Source organism: Halichoeres trimaculatus, unplaced genomic scaffold (genome assembly GCF_033239565.1).
Source record: "Halichoeres trimaculatus isolate MK-OKI-2021-1 unplaced genomic scaffold, fHalTri1.1 fHalTri1_scaffold_8, whole genome shotgun sequence".
NCBI classification, from domain to species: domain Eukaryota; kingdom Metazoa; phylum Chordata; class Actinopteri; order Labriformes; family Labridae; genus Halichoeres; species Halichoeres trimaculatus.
The window spans coordinates 5,269,735-5,295,266 of NW_027437186.1; the positions used below are offsets into that span (position 1 = coordinate 5,269,735).

The window sequence follows — 25,532 nt, forward strand, 5'->3', positions numbered from 1 at the left end:
TAACCGAGAAAACCTCTTTTTTCCCTCACTGCTGAATGAACTCTTAAAGCCTTTGTCTCTCCTTGTGAAAGCACTGCGTTCAGAGTATTCCCTCTAGATGGCTTTGATTGTTTTCCACGCCTGTTGAAGCTTAAACGGGGGCAGACTGGTTAGAAAAACTCTGACACTCTCTGGGTTGAGCCTCCAGTGACTTCTCCTGACAATTAAAAAGCTCAAAACTTCAGCAGAGAGGTGTTTAAACTTATCTTTTGCTTCAACGTTCAAGTTTTTTTTTATTATCATTTTTTTCCTGGGAAGTATGTGCTTTTCAACTGCAGGAACTAAGGTCTAAATTAGTTCTGGGGTACTAAATTTACTCCTGAAAATGGCACTGCTGGGATGTACTTTCCAAAGGTCCAAGAACTTTGGGGGCCTGCAAGTTGAACATTTGTGACTGGTGGAGCAGCCATAGTGTTTATATTTCCCTCCCTCCATCCACAATAAGAGGCTGTCTACACAACAACAGTGCGTTTAGCCAACCCAAAACAAACTTTTGAAAACAGCTTCTAGTTGTTACGATTTTGTCTACCATGTTGTACTTGTGCTGCTCAATCTGCTGAATCTGCTAACTGTCTTTATACAAAATGAGCATCTCTTGCTCCACTTCTGCTCTTCGCATTCACCAATACATCAGATGATCGGCCCAACTCTACTCCAGTGGAGATCTACCAAAAGATGCTTCTGGACAAGCCTGCCTTTGGACTACCTCACCATCCTCAGGCCTGGAGGTGGGGTGTGGTTGTTTTGGATTAAAATGGAAACAAATTTTCTGTGTCCAAGACAACTTTTTACTGGATACAACACGCTGAGGTAAGGTATTTATAGCTCTACTGTTCGGAACGTGACGTCATGCAAATGTTGAAGTAGCCAACTACATGTAGAGCTATCGGTAGCTCAGTCCTCAGATGTATCTGTAGGCTAACGTGACAACAAGTAAACACTGTCAGTTTGTAAGTAGTTCAGTAGCTGTTTGTATTGAGCACAGCTGGCAGCCTGGTGCTCTAAGACATGTCTGTAATGTGTAACGTTAGTTAATCCTGGTTAGCGAAGTCCTGCCAGTCATCTACCAATCAGAGCTAACGTAACCTCACTCTTCATTTTATTAATAGACCCTTAAGTTTGAACAGACCACTGCAGAATAACTGCTGAATGTGGGTTGGAATCAAAATTAGCACAAACAGTTTAGCTCTTGTGTTAGCCTTTAGCTTGTGCTCTATCCATCTCCTGTTTATCTTCTGCTCTTCTGTTCTTTTACTGTCTGACAGTGAGGCTCCAGTATCCACCATCACCACAAAATTAATCACCGAAATCGTTTTTAGCAGAGAAAAACACAGATCTCTCTTATCACTGCTAAGTTTCATCAGTGTGGCGTTGTCATAGAGACTTAGATGTGCCATAAATCAATCCGATCCTGCAGAATCTGGAAGCAAGGATTTAGCATTTAGAAATAACATGTAACCTGTAATATTGGTGCTGATAATCTCAGACTTTTGCAAGATCACAGCCCCTTTAGGAGTGATGGTTTTGTTTGCTGCTGTGTATTTAAATCTCGTCTCTCCTTGGTTAATGCTCCTTATTCTTTGATATCCTGCATCAGCAGCTGCTCCATGATGTGGGTGAAGACAGAGTTATATCTCAGATTTCTCTGTTGTCATTCAGTGTCTATCTGTGGGTGTTTTATTCTGTTTACGGTCATTTCACTCATCCTCCACACCCTGTGTTATTTTGATAACACGTTTGATGTTTTTTTTTGCCCGTCTTTATACTGTAACAAATCTCCTTTTACAGCTGTTGTGTTAATTTCTACTCTTTTTGGTCACCTTTGTCTCCACGTGGTGGTTTTTCTGTTTCTTTGGTGTCTTTTTGATGCACCTCTTTCTCCTGGCTATAATTCTGCCATTCATTAAGGCATCATGTCCTTTTTTTCTGCCTCGTCTGTTTCTTTAAGTGACACAGAAGTGAACACACACACACACACGCACAGCAGCAGAGGATCAGAGAGGCCTGAGGAGGTTTGAATGCACAGTCTTTATTAGAAGACCCTGCATAACGAGGAGACTGAAGCAGCTCAGACTGGAGGACAGGGGAGCACAGACTGGATGGCGTTCTCCTCCACGTTTTTTGTTCCACAGAAGAGGGAGCTGTAGGAGGAAGAAGAGGAAGAAGTTAGCAGATCTCCTTCCTCCATCATCATGTTTTTCATTTCAGTTTGAAAACATTCAGCACTTCATTGAAGACAGAAGGCAGCAAAGCGTCACTGAGCCCAGAGCTGACCTCCCTGCTGCCCTAACCACTAGAGGGCATTAGAGATGGTGCCATGCTGCCCTCTGGTGGCACAGTTTGTTCTGAGCTCTGCAGAGAGCAGAGAGGCAAAGCGAAACTCGTCTCATGTCAGATTAATCTCTAAGTTTTTACTTCATGATTGATGAACTTCCAAAAACCAACATTGTGTATTACAGCAGTAATTACACATTTACACTACATGAGCACAATTACACTACATGATGTTATTCACACAGGTTTGAGTCTGGAGAAAAAAAGAGTAAAGTTCATTTTGAGAGATACAAACCAAGAACAAATAAATTGTCATAACCACTTAGATTAAAAGAATGTCTACAGGTCATACTGTTACAGATTATGGGATTTTTAATACCTCATGGACAATTTGTTTGTTAGGGCCTATTGCAGTAAAAAGTTTCCACTTTGGGTGCTTTGGTTCCAAATATGGATAGCAAAACGACTATAATGTAACTGACTGGCCCTTTTTATATGCATATCAACTTATATTAAAAAGATATATATATATATATATATATATATATATATATATATATATATATATATATATATATATATATATATATATAAGAAACTAAAAATAAACTAAAATAAAAATAAACTTTCTTACTTTTATATAACTATTTTTTCTAAGAAAAAATCAGAACTCTAACTTTTTTTCCTCCCTAAAAATAATAGTTACAAATAAGAAATTTGGACCTTTTTTTCAGTGGCCCTAATCCTTTTCTGTGTGTCCTTATCTCTGCCTGCTTTACAGTATGTATCATACAGAGAATATTTCATTTATTTGTTTACATTTTTTTAGGTTTAGAATAAACTAGAAACAAATATTTTAATGTCAGATCACAAATAAGAAAAAATAATAAAAAAAATTTTTTATGAATAAAGTTTCACTAAGTGTCAAAGTAATATAACTAGGAACCTGGTCCCCTGCGCTCTGGGCCTCATTATGTGTCATAAGAAAAATTCAGTTTGCCCTCTTGGTCGTCACAAACAAAACAAAACAAAAAAAAAAGACAAGAAAAAAAATAGCTCATCAGAGTGTATCACGAGTGTGTCTCCAAATAAGCAGAGATTGTCTAAACTCTGGCTGATTGTAAAGATTGCACTCGTCTCATGATGAGGGTGTGAGGTCTAGAGGAGACTGACTTACATCTTCTTGTCCTTTCCTCTCTGCAGCTCCACCTTGGATGCACCATACTTGGGATTCATGATGTTAGGGTGGTGGTTGTTCCACCTGAACCTCACCTCGGTCACCTCCCCGAGATCCACCTCAGCATTAATCATCAGCTCGTAGGTCCTCCCAGGCATCATGGTGCCCCTGGAGGGTTAAAGGAGAAGAGATGAGCCTCAAAACACACAGAGAAGACAAACTGAGGAGCTGGATGTGCAGATTTATGTTCCTCTGAGAGCTGGCTCAAAGACAAAAACTTTTTATGAATTTAAATATTGTGAAACACAGTGAGGGGGTGTTTAAATAGTCTATCCGGAATCTGCAACAGTAAAACAGAGGGCTGGTCCAGTAAAAAGGAGTTATGTTTGACTGAAAATAATGGTCTTTACAACAGAAAAGATTCACAGAATCCGATCAGAGCTTGTCCCAGGTTTGGTTGATGAAAGTGACATTTTCACTAAAAATACCCCAAACTTCCAGCACCAGGAACTACTTCAAAGAGAATGTAAGTGTGAAAGATTAATGTCTCCTCAGCCACAGTCTAAAGTAACAACCTACTGAAATATGATGGCCCTGCTCAGTCCACACAAGCTGTGTGTTTTTAGATACCAACCTTTTTTAAAACAAAGAGTAAAAAGTGTCTTATAGCCATCCGATAAAACTGCTTAGCCAACATGTGTATGAGTAATGACACAATATTCACATTCACCTGACAAGTCCAGGAAATTTTCTGATTTCAAGATATTAAAAGATGCCGAAATAAAGAAGATATATAAATCTACTTTTTCTAACATCACTGGATTATATTTCACCCTCTTCATAAGGACTCAGATGTCTTTTTTTATCTTTTGTAATCTTAAGACTTAAGACTATAAGACTTAAGGGATGGAGGAGTGAATGTGGCTGATATTAAGTCTAACAAATGTTTCAAGTCAAATTGAGAAACAAACACTTGCTTAGATTTCTGTTTTTTTTTTCAGTGTGTCAATCAGTTAGTCCCCATTTAACCTTGCAAAGCAGATGATTGATCAGATTCCATATCCTCCTCCTCCTTCAGAGCGTCAAGATGATTTGACTGGTGGGATTTTAAGGCAATTTATTTTGTCATGTCAGCTTTTACTACAGGAAGGTCAAAAATTGAAAAGCGCCTGATTTTTTTTTTGTCTAAAATAGACTCCTATGTTTGATCTGTGACACCTAAAGGATTCATTTAACTTCTCCTTCATTCCCAAATCAAAGTGGAACCAATCCAGGATGTTTAATGTCTTAAGTTGTGTTTCCACCAAGCAGTCCGGTTCGGTTCAGTACAGTTTGGCACGGTTTGGTACAGTTAAGCCTGATCCCGTTTGCGTTTCCTAAGCAAACTGTGCCCTCTCGTGGTAGGCAGCGTGTAGGCTGTCGGGGTAGGTGATGATTCTTTTGACCAATCAATGGTCTGCAGTGTTGTAGCGCCACCTTCCGAGAGCGGATCTGTTCAGTCTGGCACCCATACGAAAGGGTCCCAAAAAGTGGGACGGCTCGTCTCGTTTATTTGGGGATCTGTCCCAGGATAAGTCAGTGGAAACGCCACAAAATGCGGCTTTAAGTATTATTGTATTATATGTATTAGTTTCAGTATATGTTTGTTAAATTTTACTTTCGCTGTGTGCTTTTCTTTTGGATGAATGATTTAAAAATGAAACTTTGATTAAAGAAAAAAAAAAAGATTCTCCTGGGCCCTGTGAAAATAAGTATAGTGAAAATTCCTATAGAACCTCGAAAAATGTAAGTGACAGACATTTGTTCAATCAGCCTGGCTCTGTTTTTGAAAGTCTTTTTTTCTTCCAACACTGTTCACAGGTTGTAGTTCAGAGAGCTACATGGTTATGAGCCTTTTCTTTTACCTCTGTAGATATGTTAAGTTTCATTGAACTCTAAAGGCAGTTTTTTTTATCAGGGCAGCTTGAATAAAATGGCTCAGATTCTCTGTTTGTTTTTGTACTTTTGGGACTTTTGGGTGTATAAACACTGCCCATGAACCTTCTCTGGACCCCACTCAGCATCTTTTTTCTTATTGATGATTACAGTCTTTAAGTATTCTTAACAGAACAAAGTAATGATAATCTTACACGTGAAGCCTGTACTCCTGGGTGCTCTCGTCGTCTCCAGCCAGTGCTATGTACATGAAGGCCTGGTTTGGATAGCTGGGGCCATCGATGGTTACCAGCGCTTTGTAGCTGTACGCTAGAGACAGGAAGTGGAAAAAAACAGTCATTTAATTTCATTATATGAAGTAAAAATTGTAAAGTGGAGAGCAGTAAGAAAACGACTCAGGTCATTGAAGAAAAATAATATATTTATTTGCTGCACTGTAGTTAGCCTGTTAGCATGGTGGAGATTCAGCCTGTGCTCATCCTGATCCTGACTTATTGTTCAGCAGATGGATCTGTTGACACTTGGGAGGAGACAAGTGATAGTGAAGAAACCTTTGCTGGTCAAAGCTGTTTCAGACTTTTTGAACACCTGACGGAGCTGATGTCTGACACATGAAGACGTCAGAGACTGACCCATGTTTTGGCTTAAAAATAAGCCCATTGATTGACAACTTTTCAGCAGGGTGCATCTTTCTTAAACGTCTTTAAATCATCATTTAAAATCATCATTTGAAGAAGAGACTTCGTGACTAAACCAGGATGCATCCCTAAGGTTTTCTTCTGTGTTTCAGCAGCTGTTGTAAACTGGATATCCACTGACATGTTCAGCTGAAGGTCCCCAGTTTACAGGGTCACTCTTTACACTGGAACACCGGGAGCTGAGAGAGACACATTCACACTATCAGGCTCAAAGAAGACTCTTGGTTAGGGGGTACTAAGCTGCCGTTTACACAGCAACATTTGAAGGGGGCATGCAAAAGTATTGTTGTGTTTCGGCCTCATGTTTACACCAACCTAAAACGTAAACTTTTGAAAACGGCCTCCAGAGTGGATTTTTTCTGAAACGTTGCCGACACTGTTGTTGTGTAAACAGTAAGCCTGCGTTTTCAGATTTTCTTTCACTACGTTTTAGTGTTTTCAGATGAAATTTTGGAATGTGAACGGGGCCTAAACCAAGTTCATTACAGCTGGGGTCATCTTACAGTGGAAGGAGGGAGGGGGAAATAAAAACACTGAGTGCTCCACCAATCAGAAACATTCAGCTTGCGGGTCCCTTCCCCCAAATCTTGAAACTACTACCCCCCAGGTAGGGTGTTCCAAGGGGTAAATCAAGTACCCCAGAACTTAATCTAGACCCTAGTTCCTGCAGTTAAAAAGCACTGTTTGTTAATCATGTCTTGTCTTGTGTTGATTGTTTATTGTTAGATGGCTGATTCATCCACTGCAAACTGAATGTATGTACCTTTAACCTCGAACCTCTCTTAACACAAGGATAATACAACACTACTGATTCCACTGGAGAAGAATAAAGAAGCAATAAACCTTGTACTTTGTCGGCAGCCTTGATTTTCAGGAGTTGAATATAAAATGCCCATTGATTGGAAACGTTGGATATTTGAATGTTTGATACACCCAGAGATCCAGATAAATTTAGTACAATAGATAAGAAAGTTATGAGAGTTTGTCATAAAATGATAGATTTTATGCTTGACTATTTTTGGATGAAGATGAGTGGTTGACTCAGCTCAAATAGACCCGTTAAAACCTCTCAGAGTTTTTTCCACAGTGAAATCTGAACAGTGACTTCTTTCAAACTGTGTCCAAGTCAACTTTTATTTCTGCTCACACAGGATGAGCCGGGTACTTACTGCCAAAGGGATTTGTTTTGCCCGTGTTGAGGAAGTACTTTGTCTTGGAAAGGCCATCAGTCAGAGGAAACTTGTCAGCAGAGTGGCCCATCAGAGGACACTTGTCTGCACACGGGAAACACTTTCCCTGTGAAGACAAGGACAGAGTGAGGTGTAAAGAACCAGCTCTGTGCGTGGTGAAGTGTAAGAGTCTCCTCCTGTCAAAGACCTGCCAGCGAAAAGTGTCAACCTACAAGACTCTCTTTCCTGTCCTCCTTAAAAATGTTGCAGATTGCCACCTTATAAATACGAAGGTGGGGAATGGTGAAGCTTTTTCATGTGATACTTTATGGGAACAGGCCGACTTTGCGGCTGTCAGCTATCGCTGCAGGAATAACACTGAGGAGCGTTTATGAGGTGAACGACAAGGAGGTGCTGTCATCTCTCAACGGGGACATAGTCATATGAGGTCATGCTGGGCACTCCACCAGCCTCCTTTGATCGGGGACATGTGTCCGAAGCAGGGATAAAGTGTCATTAACACGGACAGCTGCAGATACAAGCCCTCCCCGAAGAAGAGCGTGAGGGAAGCCCATTTGCACCACCCTCCTCCTCAGCTACAAAAATCCAATCTTGCCAAATCAAATTCTAAAACCAAAGAAAGTTTCACAGACATATCAGTGTCATAGAGAAACAGGTGGTAGCCCCAAACACATGCTGGGCTGCTGGAGATGTGGGCCTCTTGTCCTCCCTTACCTCCTCATGTCGGAGCCCATCTGATAGCCCTGAGTCACTTTTTCTGTCCGAGGACATAAGAGTCCTCCAGGATTCAGCGTCTGTGGTGACAACTGGACCCTGGTCATCAAAGCTCCTCTACAGCCTAAAATGGCAGCAACCAAGCAAGCAACCTCCAACTGGGAGAAATGAAGCCAATAGGAAGGTTCTAAAAACTATGTTTGTGTGTGGATGCAATACTAGCTTAATGACACTAAACTCTGCTTCTCCAGTCAAAAAGATCAAAGGTTTGTCAAAGGTTGTTCCTGCTAAAGGCAGCAGCATGCCTGGTTTGTTTGACAATGTGATTAAAAAAAAATGCATATGTTAAGTTTTACAAGACCAAATTCTCTTTATTTTGAAGGACATTTATAGAAAAGTTAGTTTAATGTAGCACACCAATGGAATGAAAGACCAGGCTTTACTCATTCTCTCATTTCAGGACACTTCTTCATGATTTTTTTAATGGAAGGGCATCCTGATGGTACTGAGTTATGGCCTATTAACTAAAGGGGTATTGGATTGCACTTCATAAGCTCTAACCAAATGACAGGGCATGCAGGATTTTTTTTCCCTTTCATTTTCATTTCTGGTAGGGCATCCAGGGGGCACTTTTTATGTCCTACCAAAAAAAAAGGCATTTGGTGTAAGCCTATAAGTGTTTTTTCTTCCATAAAAAGGGTCATTTTCAACATATCATCTCCTACCCAATGACAGGGTATCCTGGAGCCATTTTTTCCCTTCATTTTATTTCCTGGTAGGGCATCCAGAAGGCACTTTTCATGCCCTACCAAATAGAAGGGCATTGAGTCCAATCTTTTTTTTTTTTTTCTTCTGTTAAGAGGGTCATTTTCAACATATCATTTCCTGGAAAGGCATTAAACATTTTATTTACTGTAAGGGCATCCAGAGAGCCCTTTTTAATGTTTTAACAACTGCAGGGGCATACAGAAGGCACTTGATTATGTCCAATGAGTTTTATACTTTAAGACCACCCTGAAAGCAATTGTTGTATCCTTTGACTGAAAGGGCATCCAGAGGGCAGGTGATTATGCCCCATGAATTGGAAGGGGGGTTTTGGAAACTCTTTAAAGTTTAATTAAATGGAAAGGCATCCAGACTGTAATTTTTGTTTTGTCCACTGAGTGGACATTGAGGGGGGCATGTACCTATGTGATATTCAGTGGAAATTTTTTGATATTTATTCTACTGGAGAGGCATCTGCAGGGGGACTTTTAAAAACTAAATTTACTGGAAGAGCATCCAAACGGCACATTTTGTTTTGTCAACTGGAAGGGAATCCCGAGGGCAATGTATCACTTCCCATCAATTGGGAGGGCATTCAGAGGACACTTTTTTAAAGTTTTATCTGCCAGAGAGACAGTCAAATGGCCTTTTAAATATTTTTCATTAACTTGTAGGGCATCCAGAGAACACTTGATTATGTCCAACTAATTTGAAGGGCATTCAGAGGGTATTTCTTTGAGTCTTACATACATACATGCATGCAGTCAACTTTTTATTTTCTGTAAAAATATCCAAAAGGCTTTTTATGTTTCAAATACTGGAAGGGCATGCGGAGGACCCTTTCTAGAATTTTTTCATACAGTGGAAGGGCATCACAGTATTACTGTCAGACATACCTTATCAAAACTGTCCTTGTCAGAGCAGGGGAATGCTACAAAGCCTCTGGGTTTGACGATGCTCTCGCTGTAGTACTGGTAGGCCCGGATGTGGTTGCAGGCATCAAACTTCTTGGTACCTGGAAATAGAAAGAGATGGGATCTCAGAGGAACCAAATGTGAAGGGTGTAGAAGTAAAAGATAATTTGGTGAGGAGGAATAAGTTAAAATATGTCAATTCAGATTTTAAAAAACTAAGATTTAGACCATTTCATTTGAATTACCAGCACTCTGACGGGGTCTTCCCTTTTAATATAGCAAGTAATTATGACTGTTCTGGGGGTCAGAGACAGAGTGACAGTATCAGAGAGAGACAGACACAGAAATATGTCCCGGCCTCTCTTGTTTCAAACACCAGGCATGCCAAGATCACCAGCTATGTAGCTCAAGCTGCCTCTCTCACCCTGTCCCTCTCATATCAACAGAATCAGATGGGGGAGATTCAGCTGTGCTACCCCCAACCCCCAGCTCCAAACACCAGTGTCCCCGGCGTGGCACCACGCTACTTAGCGGCTTATTTCAAAAGAAGATCGTCGTCAGCCATAACAGAAAATATTTGCCCAGACTGGTCCAGAGAGCCCTCTGCAGAGGGTTTTGTTGTTTTTCTTTCATGGAGGGGGGACCCCTGTGTCCCCCCCCCCCCCTGGACTCTGCATGATAAATTACATGGTGCAGAAAATAGGCTGTATGAGTCACTGTGTTATGTATAGGAGCATGTCAGTGAGCTGTACATCTGAGGCGCCGTGCATGTGTTGATCATATTAAAGCTCTGACATGTCACAGGTCATATGAAGCTCTTATTACAGAAAGTGTAAATATGAATAACTTAACACAGGGGGTTGAGTTGGAGTTTCTTGTCTAAGTAGTTCTCGGGAAGTTAACCACTAACTTTAAGTGAACCCTGTTCTGGTACAGTTTTACATCAACAGGTGCCGTTCAGAAACTTAGGCTCCATGATTCTAAATTTTGAGTTAATAGGTGTAAAATGTCCTGCCTCATATGTATTTGTATCCATGCATGCATCATAATCTGTCATGTGATATGTGAGATTACAAAAGTTTCCATAAATGACGCCTGAACTGGACGTTGACTTCTGAGGTTGCTGAAAAAAGTAGCTCAGCTACATTTAGAATAAAGCTGATTTATGCTACATATGGATACGGATACGGGTATGGATGGAGCAAGCGGCAATCGCCGGTCTAGGTATATGAGACAATGTGGAAGTGCTAAAATCTGCTGTTTCTCGAGTGTCTGCTTGAGGATGGCTCCGAAAGTAGTGGAAGACACATACACACCAAGCCAAAAAAGCCATTTTTAAAGCAGAAATTAACCTATTTACAGCCTGGTTCAAAAAACGTCTCCTGTCTGGGTCGCTAATTTTACTACCGGCACCCACTGTACGGGGGGAGAATATTTTTCTTACTCGGCTGTTCAGACAATATTAACATTGCTAGCTCCCCCAATAAGAGGCACAGCTGAGGGTCACATGACGGCCAGCGCTCTATGGCTGTAGGCGAAGCCCTTGCCTCTACCAATATGGCAGCTATAGCCAATGTGCTTCATTTTCTGTTTCAGAAACAGACGTCGGCAAGAATACGTCCATGTTTTACACAGTCTATGGGATAGAGTCTTCTGTCCAGGCTCTGCGTTCATTTCGTCCGTATTTCTGCACGTTTCCATGAAGCTTACGGATACAGACCAAACAAAGCAGTACCACTGGAAACTGTGGGGGCAGTGTTGCTGTTACTACCCAATACATAGCTTTAGTGAGACACAAAGAAGAAATAATGGGGTAACTGTTGGGATATATTTAACTGTCTCACTGACCACCGCCTTCTACAACACTGCCCCCGTTTTTGTCTTTTTAAGAGGTACCTTCAAGGTACCTTCAAGAGGTACCTTATCAACACCTCCTCCCCAGTCACCATGTTTGTTTTTGAGTTTTGTTGACATAAACTTTTGGCCCCCGGTGGATGTATTGGTAAGTTACATGTCGATGTAAAGGATGTATGGAAGTATGTGAGCAGTAATGGCAACATCGTTCGAAAAGGACATTTCCATTTTCATATGTACAGGGAGGAGAAAAGAGCCTTAAGAAGTCCTGTATTGGAGTCTGACACTCTAACTTGTTTCCTGGTTTTCCTGATTCCTAAATCACTTTAAGAATGTTCATCAATTTTTGAATAACTGAGAACATGATTATATGTTTTATTTCTAAACCAGTATAAATAAAATTTTAAAAAAGAAGCCTTTTGTTGAGATTTGAAATCTTGGACATCATCAAAGGTAAACACTGGTAATAAGTGTTGCAGCTCTCGGTGTTTTGAACCAGTGGTCATTAGGGCTGTTACTTTGTATTCAAGCTTCAAGCATGTTCACACTCTAATTACCTGATTGAAACGTTGACTACTGTCTCTCTACAGGTGCATCAGCAAGTTTGATTAGCTGTGTTATTATTTGGGGACTTGTATCAATTGGACGACTTTGGTAAAGGCAGCCATGACGGCATCCTGGAGATACAAGCCTACATGAAGGAGACTTCTCCATCTGTAGACAGACACCCGCTGCAACAACTACATACAACTCTCAGGCTGGCCCGTAGATACCTGTGTGTGCCAGTCTGGTCTGTGAGCGCATGTTCTCGTTGGTAGGTAATATTGTAGACAAAAAAGAGCTGTGCTTGATCCTGATCATATAAATAGACTTTTGTTTGTGGCAATTTAAAATTTAGACAGCCTGTTCAGCTAGACTATGGGTTACATGTTTTTACCTTGCTACATTTTTATTTCAGTGCTGTTGGAGCTCCCCCCTTTGGACAGGCTGGTAAGCGGATAAAGAAACTAAAATGATGAGGTTGTTTTATCGTGTTAAAGGGGAGTGGAAAGATTTTTTCTTTGGGGGGTTTGGTTAAAAAGAACTACAAATCATTTTAAATTTGTTTGAACTTGATTTTTTTGTAAAAGCGAAAGCCCTTGTGGTCACTAGATTCTATCCGTGTTCAGGTGTCTCACCCTCCCAGAAGGCGTCCAGGTCGGTGTAACTGCCTTTGTTGGAGGAGCAGCCCTCCATCAGCTCTCCTCCATTGGGGTAGAAGTCAATGTGGCCGATAGACTCAGTAACCCCGAGACCTGAGCGGAGGGAAACAGAAATCACTTCTCTGACAGAGACACATCATCCATGTTTGACCATATGAGATTATAATAATATCCGTTTCACTGAAGCCATCATGGACGTTGTTTTTCCATTTTTTTTTTCTTTAAGTTTTGTCAAAACGTTGAACTAACCAAGTTTTTTTTCAAAAGGAAGTCCATCTGTGTGAATGACGTCCACGAACAGAGCATCGCTGGTGTCCAGACGCACGGCGGCATTAGCGCCCTGGAAGTAGGGTTCAGTTGGGTCCAGTCCTGCAAACAAAAAGAGGTGATCTGTTTCTGGCTCTGATGTAATATTTCATCTTATCACTTAAACATCATCACCACACAGTCCAAGAGCTACCATGCCTGTCTGGCCTCTGATGAAGCTTTGATTTTTGAAGAAAAAATGAGTCATTCTCTAAAATGTGTGTCTCTTTTTGGTTACATGACTCGAAACATTTTCTTTTTTATTTACATACATTTGTGCTAATATACTATAAGTGTCCAAACAATAACCAACAGCAAGAGCCAAAGAAAAAACCTGTATATTAAGCTGACGACTGATTCTCAGTGCCAAACATAATTAGGTCTCTGTCTGAAACACTTTGTTTTAGTCACTGCCTCTATAGGGCTCCCCAGTCCACAAGCCCACTTCCTTCTGCTTGGGAAGACCTTGGTGTTTGAGGTCTGCGCCTCCAACATGTTATACATAAATTAGGAGACCCCTATGTAATGACCTTATCTTCTTAGCAAGTCTTTTGAAGATCTGAGGTACAAGAGCTATCTCTTTGATCAGTTTACAGACAGAAACATACACGTTAGTTGCACCCTCAGATCTTTTTGTTACAGCTGCTCTTGCTTGTTTTATTTTCAATCTTCAATGTTCGTTTAGCCTGTCGTGCTTGGGGACCTCCTCACATTAACACATTTGTCACGTCACGACACTTTGAACTCTGGGTAACTCCCTCGTGCTAAATCTGCAGGCATACCCACTTACACAAAGGGTGCCCAGAGCTTCAAATGTAACATCCAGATGTATACAAGTGTAGTAGATGTGTAAATAAACTTATCCACAGATGTTTATTTGTGGTAAAAAGTGGAGTTATTGTCACAGTACAGAGGGAAACTTCTCTAAAACACTGTGTCAGATTTACCTGTGATGCGTGCAAGGCCGCTGATCCTGCTGCCAGCGTCTCCTGCAGCGTGAGCTCCGATGCCGTGTCCAATGATGTGGAATCTATCAGCCTTCTGCCTGTATCTGCCCTGCATCATAAAACACATGATAAGTTTACCATCAACTGCAGAAATGGAACAACTATAGTGATCTTTTGGTAAATACAAAGACTGAAGTGTCTTGTATGATCTTTTTTTTTGGCTGACTGGTTTTTGTATTTTAAGCATTTTTTGTGTTTTCCCACGTCACAGTACTGAGATCAGTCAGTACTAGACTTAGTGCTTAGGCTGTTGTGACAGATGCTGTTTGTGTTTTAATCATAGCCTGAACCTTGGTCTATTTTTAAACCAACCGTTAAATCTTTGCTCTGTTTTAGTTTCGCTGCTGTTTGTCAAAGCCCTTTGAGGTCTGTTGGGAATAGAGCCAATTGCAGACCTTGATGTTTGAGGCCCACCCCTTCAATGTGCTATGAACCAGTTAGGAGATCCCAATGTGATGACCTCATCATTTTAGCAGTTTGAAACAGACCATTTTGATAACTTTATTTCTTCAACATCTGTATATGTAGAGGTTTGAAAATCTGCACGTTTAGAATGTACATCCGGCTTTGCTAACTTATATTCATGTTTTATGTATAGGGAAGAAAAATACACCCTCTTTAAATCTTATCGGGACGTAAGTGTTTGAAAAAGTTTTTCTCAGATGGTGATTTGCAGGAATCGAAGCTGGTTGGGTTAAGGAGAGGTTTGGGCTGTGTGGTGGTTCTGAGTGGAAATGCATGGCCAGAGCAAAAACAAACACTACAAGGCGCTTTGGAGTATAGGGCTCACCTTCAAAGAAAAATGTTTTCATATATTGGGTGCACCGCATTATAAGGCGCATAGAATAGAAGCTATAGTAGTGGCTGAGGTTGCGTTATGCATCCACTAGATAGAGCTGCGCTAAAGGGAATGTCAACAAAACAGTCAATAAGTCAGTCAAACTCAGGCTACATCCACACGGAGCCGCACATTTTCCTATCCAACTGTTTTCTGTGCTTCAAGAGAAGACGTCTGGGCCAGCCTGTGAGCTAATGTTAGCACTTAGCAAAATTCCTCTTTACAGGTTCTTACTGCTTACCGCTGTTACTCAAGGCACATCGAATTATAAGGCGCACTGTCGGCTTTTGATGAAACTGAAGGCTTTTAGGTGCGCCTTGTAGTGCGGAAAATACGGTAACACATTTACCACTCATTATACCACTCATTTCAAGAAAACATTTTTCTGGCAATAACTTTCATAAAATGAAATCAAAAATAGTTTGATCACAGCGATTGGAAAGATTGAAACATGACATTCTTATGCCTCTGATTCAGTCCCTTTGTCATCTGGTGTGCCTCAAGGATCAGTATTAGGCCCAATTCTGTTTTCTTTGTATATGCTCCCTCTCAGCACTATTATCAATAGGTTTAATAGCATTTCTTATCACATGTATGCAGACGATGTTCAGTTGTATTATTCTTTTAATCCAGACAGTAATGACAACCTTAACATACTGCATGACTGTCTGTTCGCAATCAATGACTGGTTAAGCAATAATTTCCTTCAACTTAACGCTTCCAAAACTGAGGTCTTGATTGGCGCTCCTGAAGGTACTGCCGGTAAGATTGCTAAGCGTACTGGTTCTTTGGGTTCTAATGTCTGCTCTAACCGGAAAAATCTTGGTGTTATTTTTGACCAGGCCATGCTCTTTGATAAACACATTCTGGCCTTGACCCGCACATGTTTTTTCCATCTTAGGAATATCTCAAAACTAAGATCCATTGTTTCTCATAGAGAACTAGAAATGATAATTCATGCCTTTGTGTCATCACGCCTGGACTATTGTAACTCTCTCTTTCTGTGCCTGAACAAATCTTCTATTGATTGTCTCCAGATTATTCAGAATGCCGCTGCAAGGCTTCTGACAAAAAACTCTAAATATTGTCACATTACCCCTGTACTGGCATCCCTACACTGGCTTCCAGTAAGATTCAGGATCCAGTTTAAGGTGCTGGTTTTAACTTTTAGAGCTCTACGGGGTCAGGCTCCTGAGTATTTGTGTGAGCTGCTTCAGGTTTATATTCCTGGCAGGTCACTCAGGTCTGCAGGTCACAAACTTTTAATTGTTCCCCGCACTAGTTTTAAGACCCGGGGAGACCGAGCCTTTGAGTCAGTTGCACCTAGATGGTGGAACGCTCTCCCCCAGACCCTGAGGGATGCTACATCCATTGCTAATTTCAAAAAGCAACTTAAAACCTACCTGTTCAGGCAAGCGTTCCTTGACCATGTTGAGTAATTTGCTGATCATGACCTTTTATGAATCTGTGTTTTTCTCTGTGGTTATCTATTTGTTGTTTGTGGAAACGACTGATGTTTTAATTCTGTGAGCACTTTGTGAGTTTTCTCTGTGAAAGGTGCTATATAAATAAACATTATTATTATTATTATTATTATTATTATTATTATTCAGACATCAATCTCACAAGTCAGTGAAGTTCTGCTTTCAGATGTATGCTAAGTTTTTGGGCTCTAAATTCGTGGAGCAGCGCAGGGGGCGCAAGCCTGGCGTACCCTGCTCAGTGTTAATTTCGTGCAGCGCACCGCCGTGTGCTGCCAATTTGACAATTTGGTAGACCGTCTGCGCAAAGATAGGTGTGACGGCACGCCAGGGGGAGTTTACGGCAGATTCATATTGGCGCAGTGACAATTTCATGCCAAAAACAGTGCAGAAAGTGCGCTGAAAGCTTGCCAGCTCCAACCTGGTCTATCCTCGGCACAAGGCGGAGCGCACCCTCCACAGCTGTAATTTGGTGACACGCGCACGTGTGCGCACATGTCATCAAAGCCTCAGAGGCAGGTTTCCAGAGTGTCAGACACATTTTAATGCAATAAACAGTCACAGCAATCACTATTTAATGTAACCGTCTGAACCAGCATATACATTTATATCTATATTAACTGTCCCGTCACATCTGATGTCAGATTAAAGCTGTTTGTCATAATGGAAAGTTAACCTGACGGCAGCTGGAAGTTTGATGCACATCTTACAATTAAACAATAAACAGCCTTAACATCTGATACTGAGTATATATCTGGCTTCTCTCATTTCATTTAATTCAAAGAAAAGAAGGGCGCATCGTGTCCTCCCAGGCACCCCGCTGTCCATTCTCTTGCTGCAGGGACAGCGGCTCTGACTGTCTCCGCTACTGGGTCTTTCCAGCACACTGTTTCTGCAGTGCTGCGGATCACTCAGACCAATCAGACGTGCACCTCAGCTGCAGCGCATTTAAAAGCGAGGAGAGACACTCATTTGATTGGTGAAAACAGCGCTCGGCTGTGTTTAATCCACTCACGGCTCTTCTCCTCCCTCTCTGCCATTTGCGCGGAGGGAGGCGTGGACGCGCTCCTCTGTGCTCCACTGCGCTTTGACTGCGCCTCTCTTGGCACTGCAGGAAACTTGCAAAGTGCGCTGGCGCAGGGCAGGTGCGCCTGCGCTTGGTCTATGAAATTAGAGCCCTAAGAGTTTAAGAGGCTGTCAGCAGGGTTGACACGGTTAAAGTGTTAAGTCTAGGGATTCTCATTACCACTTTTTTTTCAGACTGATACCAGTATGAGTACTCACCCACTAGTACCACTAGTACTTTTGATACCTAAAATTTCAATTAGCAGTGACAGATCATTTTGAACAAAGACAGCGCAGTCACTCTGACATTCAGTCCAAAATAAAACACAAACAACTATCTCTGAGTTTATGATGTTTTTTTAATACGTTTGTAAAAAGTGCAAAATAAAACTAACAGCTATCAGAGTTTATGTATTTTTTTAAAATAAACTTAAGTGCAAAGTAAATTGTTTAACTGTTAACGCCCCCTGGTTTATTCATGTTGTCTGGAAAAGACCTGATGCACATTTGCCAGTGCAGTTGGTGTCAATGTAGCACCAGCTACTGGTGAGGACTCACCACACATAAGATTATTTTGCCTTGAGGAACGGTAGCTGGTATCGGCAGCCTGCACGAGAACCAGTACCTTGAAATAAGGCTGATATCAGCCCAATATCAATACTCAGTACTGGTACTCGCCCATCCCTAGTTAAATCAGCATTCTTAGTTTAGCTTAGCTTAGCTTAGCACAATTACTGGAAACAGATGGAAACTTCTAGCACAGGTCTTACCATGAGGAAGCTGATCATGTTTGCCACCTGCACAGCCACCACCCTGGCATTGTTGGCGGCCTGAGCATACTTGGTCATCACACCCTTCTTCCACTCCACAGCGATACAGTTCACATTCTCCCACGACACCATGACCTGGAGACAGAACAGAGTCAGACGGTAACACATTTACCACTCATTATACCACTAATTTCAAGAAAACATTTTTCTGGCAATAACTTTCATAAAATGAAATCAAAAATAGTTTGATCACAGCGATTGGAAAGATTGAAACATGACATTCTTATACCTCTGATTCAGTCTCTTTGTCATGTGGTGTGCCTCAGACATGTTTCTTGGTGGCCAAGAAGAAGTGTAAAGGGCCAAGTTCTTTCAAATCAGCCCAGGAAGCTCGACTCAAAGGTTGGACCAAACAAGAGGACGTTTCCTGTCTTACCTTACACGTATCCTGAATCCAGTCCTCGTCACCTTTCTCCATATATCCAGGAATGATGAACCTAGTCTTCCTTATTCCACCGCTGTAGTTTGATGCGTCGATGGTTTTGTCAGCCTTGATCTCCTGATGGGTTCAATAGAAGAAGAATGACAGCCTGCAGCATGCTTCACATGGTGACCCAGAGGCCTGTTTGTTGCTGATATCGCCTTCAGTTCAGGCAGCTAATAACTTTATTCTTAGAGACGATGCACTGTTTGTGAAATAGCTCTCCGGAGCTTCACTCTGCTGACCTCATTTGGTCTTATTGTTCCAATAGAAGTGACAAACAGCTAAGATACAAAAAAATAACCCACACATTTCACACAAAGACACACAAACCCCTCTCTGACCTGGTAGTACCGGTTCTTCTGGGTGAAGAGGAGGAAGCGGGTGCCGATCTCCTTGGGGTCCCATGGCAGGACTGAGGCTGGTCTTTCAGGGGTGCCCCCCCAGGGTGGAAGGTCCTCAAAGCAGCCTTCCTCATCAAAGCAGACCTCAGCCGCTGTGGAGAACACATCAACAAAAACCTTCACACAGTGCATCTGAAGGTCATGATCATTAAACTGCTTTGACAGTTATTCACTTAGAAGAGTTTTACAACAGGGACTGAAGCTGAAACATGAAGAATTCATCTCCTCTCCATCCACCACCAGGCTCAAATTATTGGGGTTAAGGATCATACGCCATCACTCCTTAATTTTGTGTGTTGTTACCCAAACAGATGGATTTATCAAAGACCCTCACATACAAAGTTTCATCAGTCTTATCTCATGGTGAGGAAGTGTTTAGCAGATAAACAAAGAAAGGCAGAGAATTTATAGATGGTTCTGGATGCTGCTAAAAGATAAATGATCATCACTGGGGAGGGACTGTAGACTGTGTGATGTTTGGATTTAGCCCATGTGACATCACTCATCTGTTTTTGATACCACAATTTGAAGCCCATTGTCAGCAGCGCCATATTGAAAAAGCTTGACGTGGTCAAAACATCCATGCCCCTGAATGGGTTAAAGTTTAAGTTTAATTTTTTTTTTTTTTTTTTTAAAGAAAGAATAAAACTGAAAAAAATAGTGTGTGCCAATAGAAAAACGGGCTGTTCAGACCCAAACTGTATTTTTTGTTCAAGGCTGTACTTGTATTTATTTATTTAGCTGGAAAAATCTGTGTTTTTGAATTGGTTTGTATGTGGTTTCTGGTGTTTCTGCAGGCAGCCTCAAGTGGACACACACACTATGAACTGCAGTTTTAACATACCGTAAAATACCAAATAGTCGCCGGGGCGTTTATTTGTTTCAATCACTGAGCAGACCAGGCGTTTATTTGGGACCGGGTGTTTATTTGGAACAGGCGTTTAATTCCTTTCCCAGAAAATAACATTCAGCAGAAGTGGTAACGTCTTCTTCTTTGACTCTTCAAAGCCTCCTCATCTTTACGTTGTTATTGCATAATTCATCCTGGCAGACTACCTGTGTTTGTTTATATCTGGCACGCTGAACATGGACTGATACACTAAGCGGCGAGTGCCTCGTACCCAGCTGTGGCTCTGCAGCGGAGGTAGCGCCGTTTTATAACACGATGAGAACTAGAGCCTTATTTAATGGTGTTTTTGTGTGAAAGTAAAGCGCTGAAAATTCTCTAAATAAAGCGTGATTGCAGACCGATATCAGATTTTTTCGGTGGGAGTCCGTTTATTTGTGTTTTGGGTCAAGTAAAATATGGCAGACAGGGCAGACGAGCAGACGAGCAGGGAGGGGGTGTTTGGTGCGAGCGCTCTGGGCTTCTTCTGCACAAAAAACACTGCTGTAGGGTCATGTGTGTGCCGAACGATTACGTCGATCCAAACGGATCGCAGATCAATCATGATCCGTTGCACCACTACTAATAAAGTACAGTCTGATTATGTTTCTTTTACAAAAATCAGTTTTTAAGAGTCAACTGTCAGTTGTGAGCTCAGCGTTTGCATGTGTGTTCTGTAACTATGACCGTGGAATGAAAAAAAACCCAAAAGAAATGGACTGCGGCTCGTAGGCTGCGCCAAGTAACTTACCATACCCCCGGCGTTTATTTGGAACCCGGCGTTTAATTGGTATTTTACGGTAATGTCATTTTTCTCAACTGCTGTAAATGCCAACCACCATAAAACTCAGACCAATAATTAATTTAAGCCTTCGCTGCCTGCTGAAACTCATGTGATAAACCTCTCTGTGTCACTCCCTGCAGACGGTGCTGGACTAAACCTTGCATATTTTTATACCGACACTATTGGTCTACAGCGGGGGGGGGGTCAAACATACAGCCCTTGGGCCAAAACCGGCCTACTGGTGATCTAATCTGACCCTCACAATTAATTCAGAGGTAGATTGAAAACCTGTGTGCTTAGCGTGCAACCAGTGAGTTTTGGTGCTCAAGGAATATGATATAATACAGACGCCACTATGGGACTCAGTGTGTGAAACTACAACAGCTTTCAAGGATAAATGAGAAGAGAGAAGATCCCTGAATTTCTGGTGGGTCTGAGGAAACAGCAGATTGTTTGTTTGTTTTTTCTTTCTTTCTTTCTTTCTTTCTTTCTTTCTTTCTTTCTTTCTTTCTTTCTTTCTTTCTTTCTTTCTTTCCATCTATGTTTAGAATAGTTCCCACTTTAGTTTCTGAGGTGTTGAGAGTCTATTTCTGCTCAGAATAACTATACAGGTGTGGAAAATAGAGTAAAATGATTTGTAGATTTGTTTTCTTTTTAATCTAATACACTTAATTTAATCTATTAGTTTAACTTTTTTTTTTCAATCCCATACACCTATGATTTAATGTTTCACTGCTATCAGGTTAAAAGCATATGTGTTATTGATAAACTGAGGCTACGTTCTTGAGAAATCTCAAGCTGTTGATGAAGTGTTTTATAGAACGATACTTCATGAAATATAAAGATGTTAATGATATATTTGTATTTCTTGAGATGAAAGTAGACTATGTGTAGCCCTATAAATGAAATGAGTTCAACACCCCTGCCTCAGGTGTTCAGGAGCAGTAGCAATGCTACAATCAGGCTTCTAGTGTTAGCGTAGCATGCTGACAGTCCTTACACTTCTGATCACTGTTTTCTGTTTCAGCCACTTGGCATAAACACAGGTGAGAGCACAGGAAAGTCACTAAAAACAAATCTTTCTGCAAAGCATACGACAGACATCAAAGTAAGTCATTTGATAACAACTCAGCTTCACTAACCACAGCTAAGACATCGGCTGCACTACTTAAAGAGAAAGGTATCACACTCAGAAGCTAGATGCTTTTTTTAGGCCTTTGTTGAATCACCAGAACTACCTTTAAATAAAACTGCAGGGCTTAAACTTGAGAATATATTTCAAAGGGTCAAATGTTTGAAAATGAAATGTTAGACATTAAGAATTGTTGCATTTGATTTGATCCGTGTAACCATAAGGGACAAGGCGTCCTAGTTCTGATTCGTCCTCTGCAGCTGGTCTGAGTGGGAAAAGGTGATTTCAGCAGAGCTGAAACTGTACTCATGTATTGTAAAAATATAATCATATGTTTCTGCAAAAGAGCAAAAAAAAACATGTTGTGGTCATAAACTCACCATATGACGCTCCAATGAGGAAGCAGAGCAGACTCAAACTCCACACCTGTGCCATCTGTGGTAAATAAAACACATTTACTGACACTGAAATGAAGCAAAGAAAAGAACAGAGCGCTCTACTGTACTCACCTTGACGCCAGAGGAGACGGTGGTGAACAGTCCGTGTGGGTCTTTAAATACTGCAGTCAGATGTTTTTTTTTCCACGTAGAGGTGGGAAACACACAGGTGACATGCTGACAGGTCAGAGCGCAGGTCAGCTGCAGGTCACTCTTTGGATACATACATTCTGGATTCATTAACCTGCTGTCAGGAAGAGTTATCACTGAATGAGGAGAAACCTGTTACCTCAGCGCTGAGGAGATGTTCTAACAATCATATTAACACCCATTTTTATTCCTTGGCTTTTAACCTTAGCAAGACTTAGTTTCTTTGCCCGCTCTTATTCCTTTTTAATTTCTGTCATTTCCTTTCATTTGTTTTTATTTGCTTTTGGTTGTTTTTACTGTTTTCTTTTATGTGTCTGTTTTTCCTTATCTGTTTTTATCATTTTATTTTTATCTACCTGGGTATGGTATGGTATGGTATGGTATGGTATGGTATGGTATGGTATGGTATGGTATGGTATGGTATGGTATGGTATGGTATGGTATGGTATGTTACATGAACAGGTTTTTTTTTACACATCTGCTCTATAAATCATTGATATTTGTGCAAAAAATGTACGATGACATTTGCTGAGCAAACACGTACAGCTGACTCACTCATCAGGCTGAAGTCCCCATAAGGAGGGTGAGGGCCTGGTCTGGTTTGGGCTCAAGAAAATCAAAGTTTGGTTATTTACCTCGTAGCACACAAAGTGTTTCTGGACTGACAGTGAGCCAATCAAAGAGTTGCTCTCTAAATTATCCTTAAATCTCGGATGGTTGTATCATGTCCCATTACCCCAACCAGGCAGCACCTAGGACGCGTTTTCTGTTTGTTGTTTAACAGTGTGTAAAAAATTTTTTTTCTACTTTTATGCCAAAAGTGTCACAAATTAGTCATGCTTCTCAGGCCCCCCCTGGAAAATGGGGCACGGAGCACATGAGACCTTCCAAGCGGCTCATGAGACACACTGTTCCTACAGTAGGCATTGGTACTGAGATAGGTAATTTTATGGGTACCAACCGAATTCTGTCAAAAGCACCAGGTACCGATTCACATAAAATCAAAATGTACCATGTTTAGGTATCTAAACACATCCTTGTGACTGTGAGGGAGTGGAAGAGTGGGCAAGCATTGCAAGGTTATATACTGAAGAATAGATATATTAGATTGAAAAAAAATATATATATATATCATATTTTATTATCAAACAAACAGATCATTTTTACGACATCAACAGAAAAAAGTACAGAAAACTGGTACCACTGGTACCGGGTATCGTTTCATATGTGAAAGGTACCCATCCCTTTCCTACAGTGCTACAAAATCTACGACAGTACCCCAAAGTAGGACTCAGGAGGTAGTTTCAGTTTCACCAAAATGTAAGACTGAATACACAGGTGAGCTGACAAAAAGATAGCTGCACTGATCAAAAAAAATGAAGGAACAGAAGATGGAACAGCTGACTGACAAACACCAGACTGACTGACACATGAAGGAAGGAAGACTGAGCTTAAATGCACACAAAGAGTGGGGGTAATCCAGTTGTTTAGCAATTTTCTAGTCATGCGTTGATGGTACAGGAGCAGTTTATAAATTACTTCCCCTTCCTCTGTACAAACTTGGAGAAAAGTGAACAGCAAAGCTAAGAATACAAAAGAACAGCCATATTGCATCCAGAAGGAGTCTGAAGAAGGCAGTTTTAAAACAGCACAAGGTACGTGTAACATGACTGGTGTTGGTGTAGAGAGGTCTCATCCCAGGTTAGCATCATGTATGAAGAGGACAGAGTGGGACAACAGCTTGTTGTACAAAACTAAACTTAGAACACGTAAAACCAGGTCTAAATACACTCTGTATTAACTCATAATACATGAGAATAAAACATACACACAACCTTCACCAGTTTTTGAGATGAGATGAGAGGCCTTCACTCAGTTGGAGTGAAACCACTGTTGCTAACTCCTCAGCGAGGAAAACAGCTACTGACTCTCCTAGAAGTCGCTACATGACATCATGGCCTTGCTTGCATAGATGATCATTTGTCATGGACTCTGTAGGGGAGAGGACTGATGTAGAGGAGGAGACAAAAAGTGAGTAAAAAAACACCTTAAATATCTTTTAAAAAAAAAACAACTGTCTTTAGTCAGATCTTGTTTTTTACGTTGAAATAGAAATCCTGCTCCTTTATCAAGGCTTGAGATCAGAATTTTAAAAAATGTGTTTTTATTTATTATGTAATGTCCTGAATATATTGTCTGTGTAGCAGACCTCTCTGCCAAAGCAATTTTTTCCAAAAGGAGACAGATAAAAACACTTTGACCTTGAAAAGTGACCCAAAAGGGACACGGGAATGCCCAGTTCATTTGCATGCAGTCGCCTGCTCTGGCTGCAGCTGGGAGGGACTGGTTAGGAGGACTAAACCACCTGTAGATTGGAGCCTGTGGCCCATGGCAGCACCTTCTTCTTGCTAAGAAAGTAAAGATTCTTATGAGCTTTCATGTCGGTGTAAAAGTCGCTAGAGGGGTCTATAAAGTCGCTAAATTTAGCGATAGAGTCGTTAAGTTGGCAACTCTGAACGTAACTAAATCTGATGTCTCTGAGCATAACAACTTGTGTGTAACAGAGATCCAAACAGAAAAGGGACACCACATAGTGGCGCTTTTTGGTACTGTCACTGTATAACCACACCAGACTGTGGCTGTGTCCCAATTCAGGGGCTGCAGCCCACGAAGGCTGAATTTGAAGACCGATTACGTCACAGCAGTGTGTCGAAGGCTGTCCCATTTCAAAGGCTTGAATACGGCCTCCTTTTCAGGTGCCACTAAGGTCAAATTCAGTGAATCCTTTGTAACCTCACGTATCCCAAGACCCATTGCGCGTAAACGCCAAAGATGATGGACACGGCCGAACTTCTGAATGAGTCCTATTTTATCCAGATGTGAAGGATTTCTGGCAACTATGTGATTGTATTTCTAAAACATTAAAGATTTGTTTTGCTGTAGAAAATGTGTTTGGGCTCTTTTCAAGTAATATACTGAGGAAAAACGGCTCTTTACAAATCTTCTCATTATTGAATAAAAATATGTTC

At 41.1% G+C, this 25,532-nt stretch overlaps 1 protein-coding gene across 1 annotated transcript; it reads right to left on the bottom strand.

Moving 5' to 3' along the window:
• Positions 1-2,107: 2,107 nt before the first annotated feature.
• LOC141795211 (inactive pancreatic lipase-related protein 1-like) lies at positions 2,108-22,351 on the bottom strand. Its single transcript, XM_074676021.1, has 12 exons — positions 22,297-22,351; positions 19,055-19,206; positions 18,666-18,788; positions 18,230-18,364; positions 14,016-14,124; positions 13,012-13,131; positions 12,739-12,855; positions 9,689-9,807; positions 7,293-7,419; positions 5,620-5,734; positions 3,491-3,658; positions 2,108-2,180 (listed from the first exon to the last, which is right to left on the bottom strand). Exons 1-12 carry the CDS (start codon positions 22,349-22,351, stop codon positions 2,108-2,110), a joined length of 1,413 nt encoding a protein of 470 aa, XP_074532122.1.
• Between the last annotated feature and the right edge of the window lie 3,181 nt (positions 22,352-25,532).

Bases quoted from the DNA above. Each gene is read 5' to 3' on its own strand.
- LOC141795211 (XM_074676021.1), bottom strand. From the start codon at position 22,351: ATGGCACAGGTGTGGAGTTTGAGTCTGCTCTGCTTCCTCATTGGAGCG. The intron at 18,365-18,665 runs GTAAGACAGGAA...TTCTGTCTCCAG, and splicing joins GGATTCAGGATACGTGTAAG to GTCATGGTGTCGTGGGAGAA. The intron at 13,132-14,015 runs GTAAATCTGACA...TTTTGTTTGCAG, and splicing joins CGGCCTTGCACGCATCACAG to GACTGGACCCAACTGAACCC.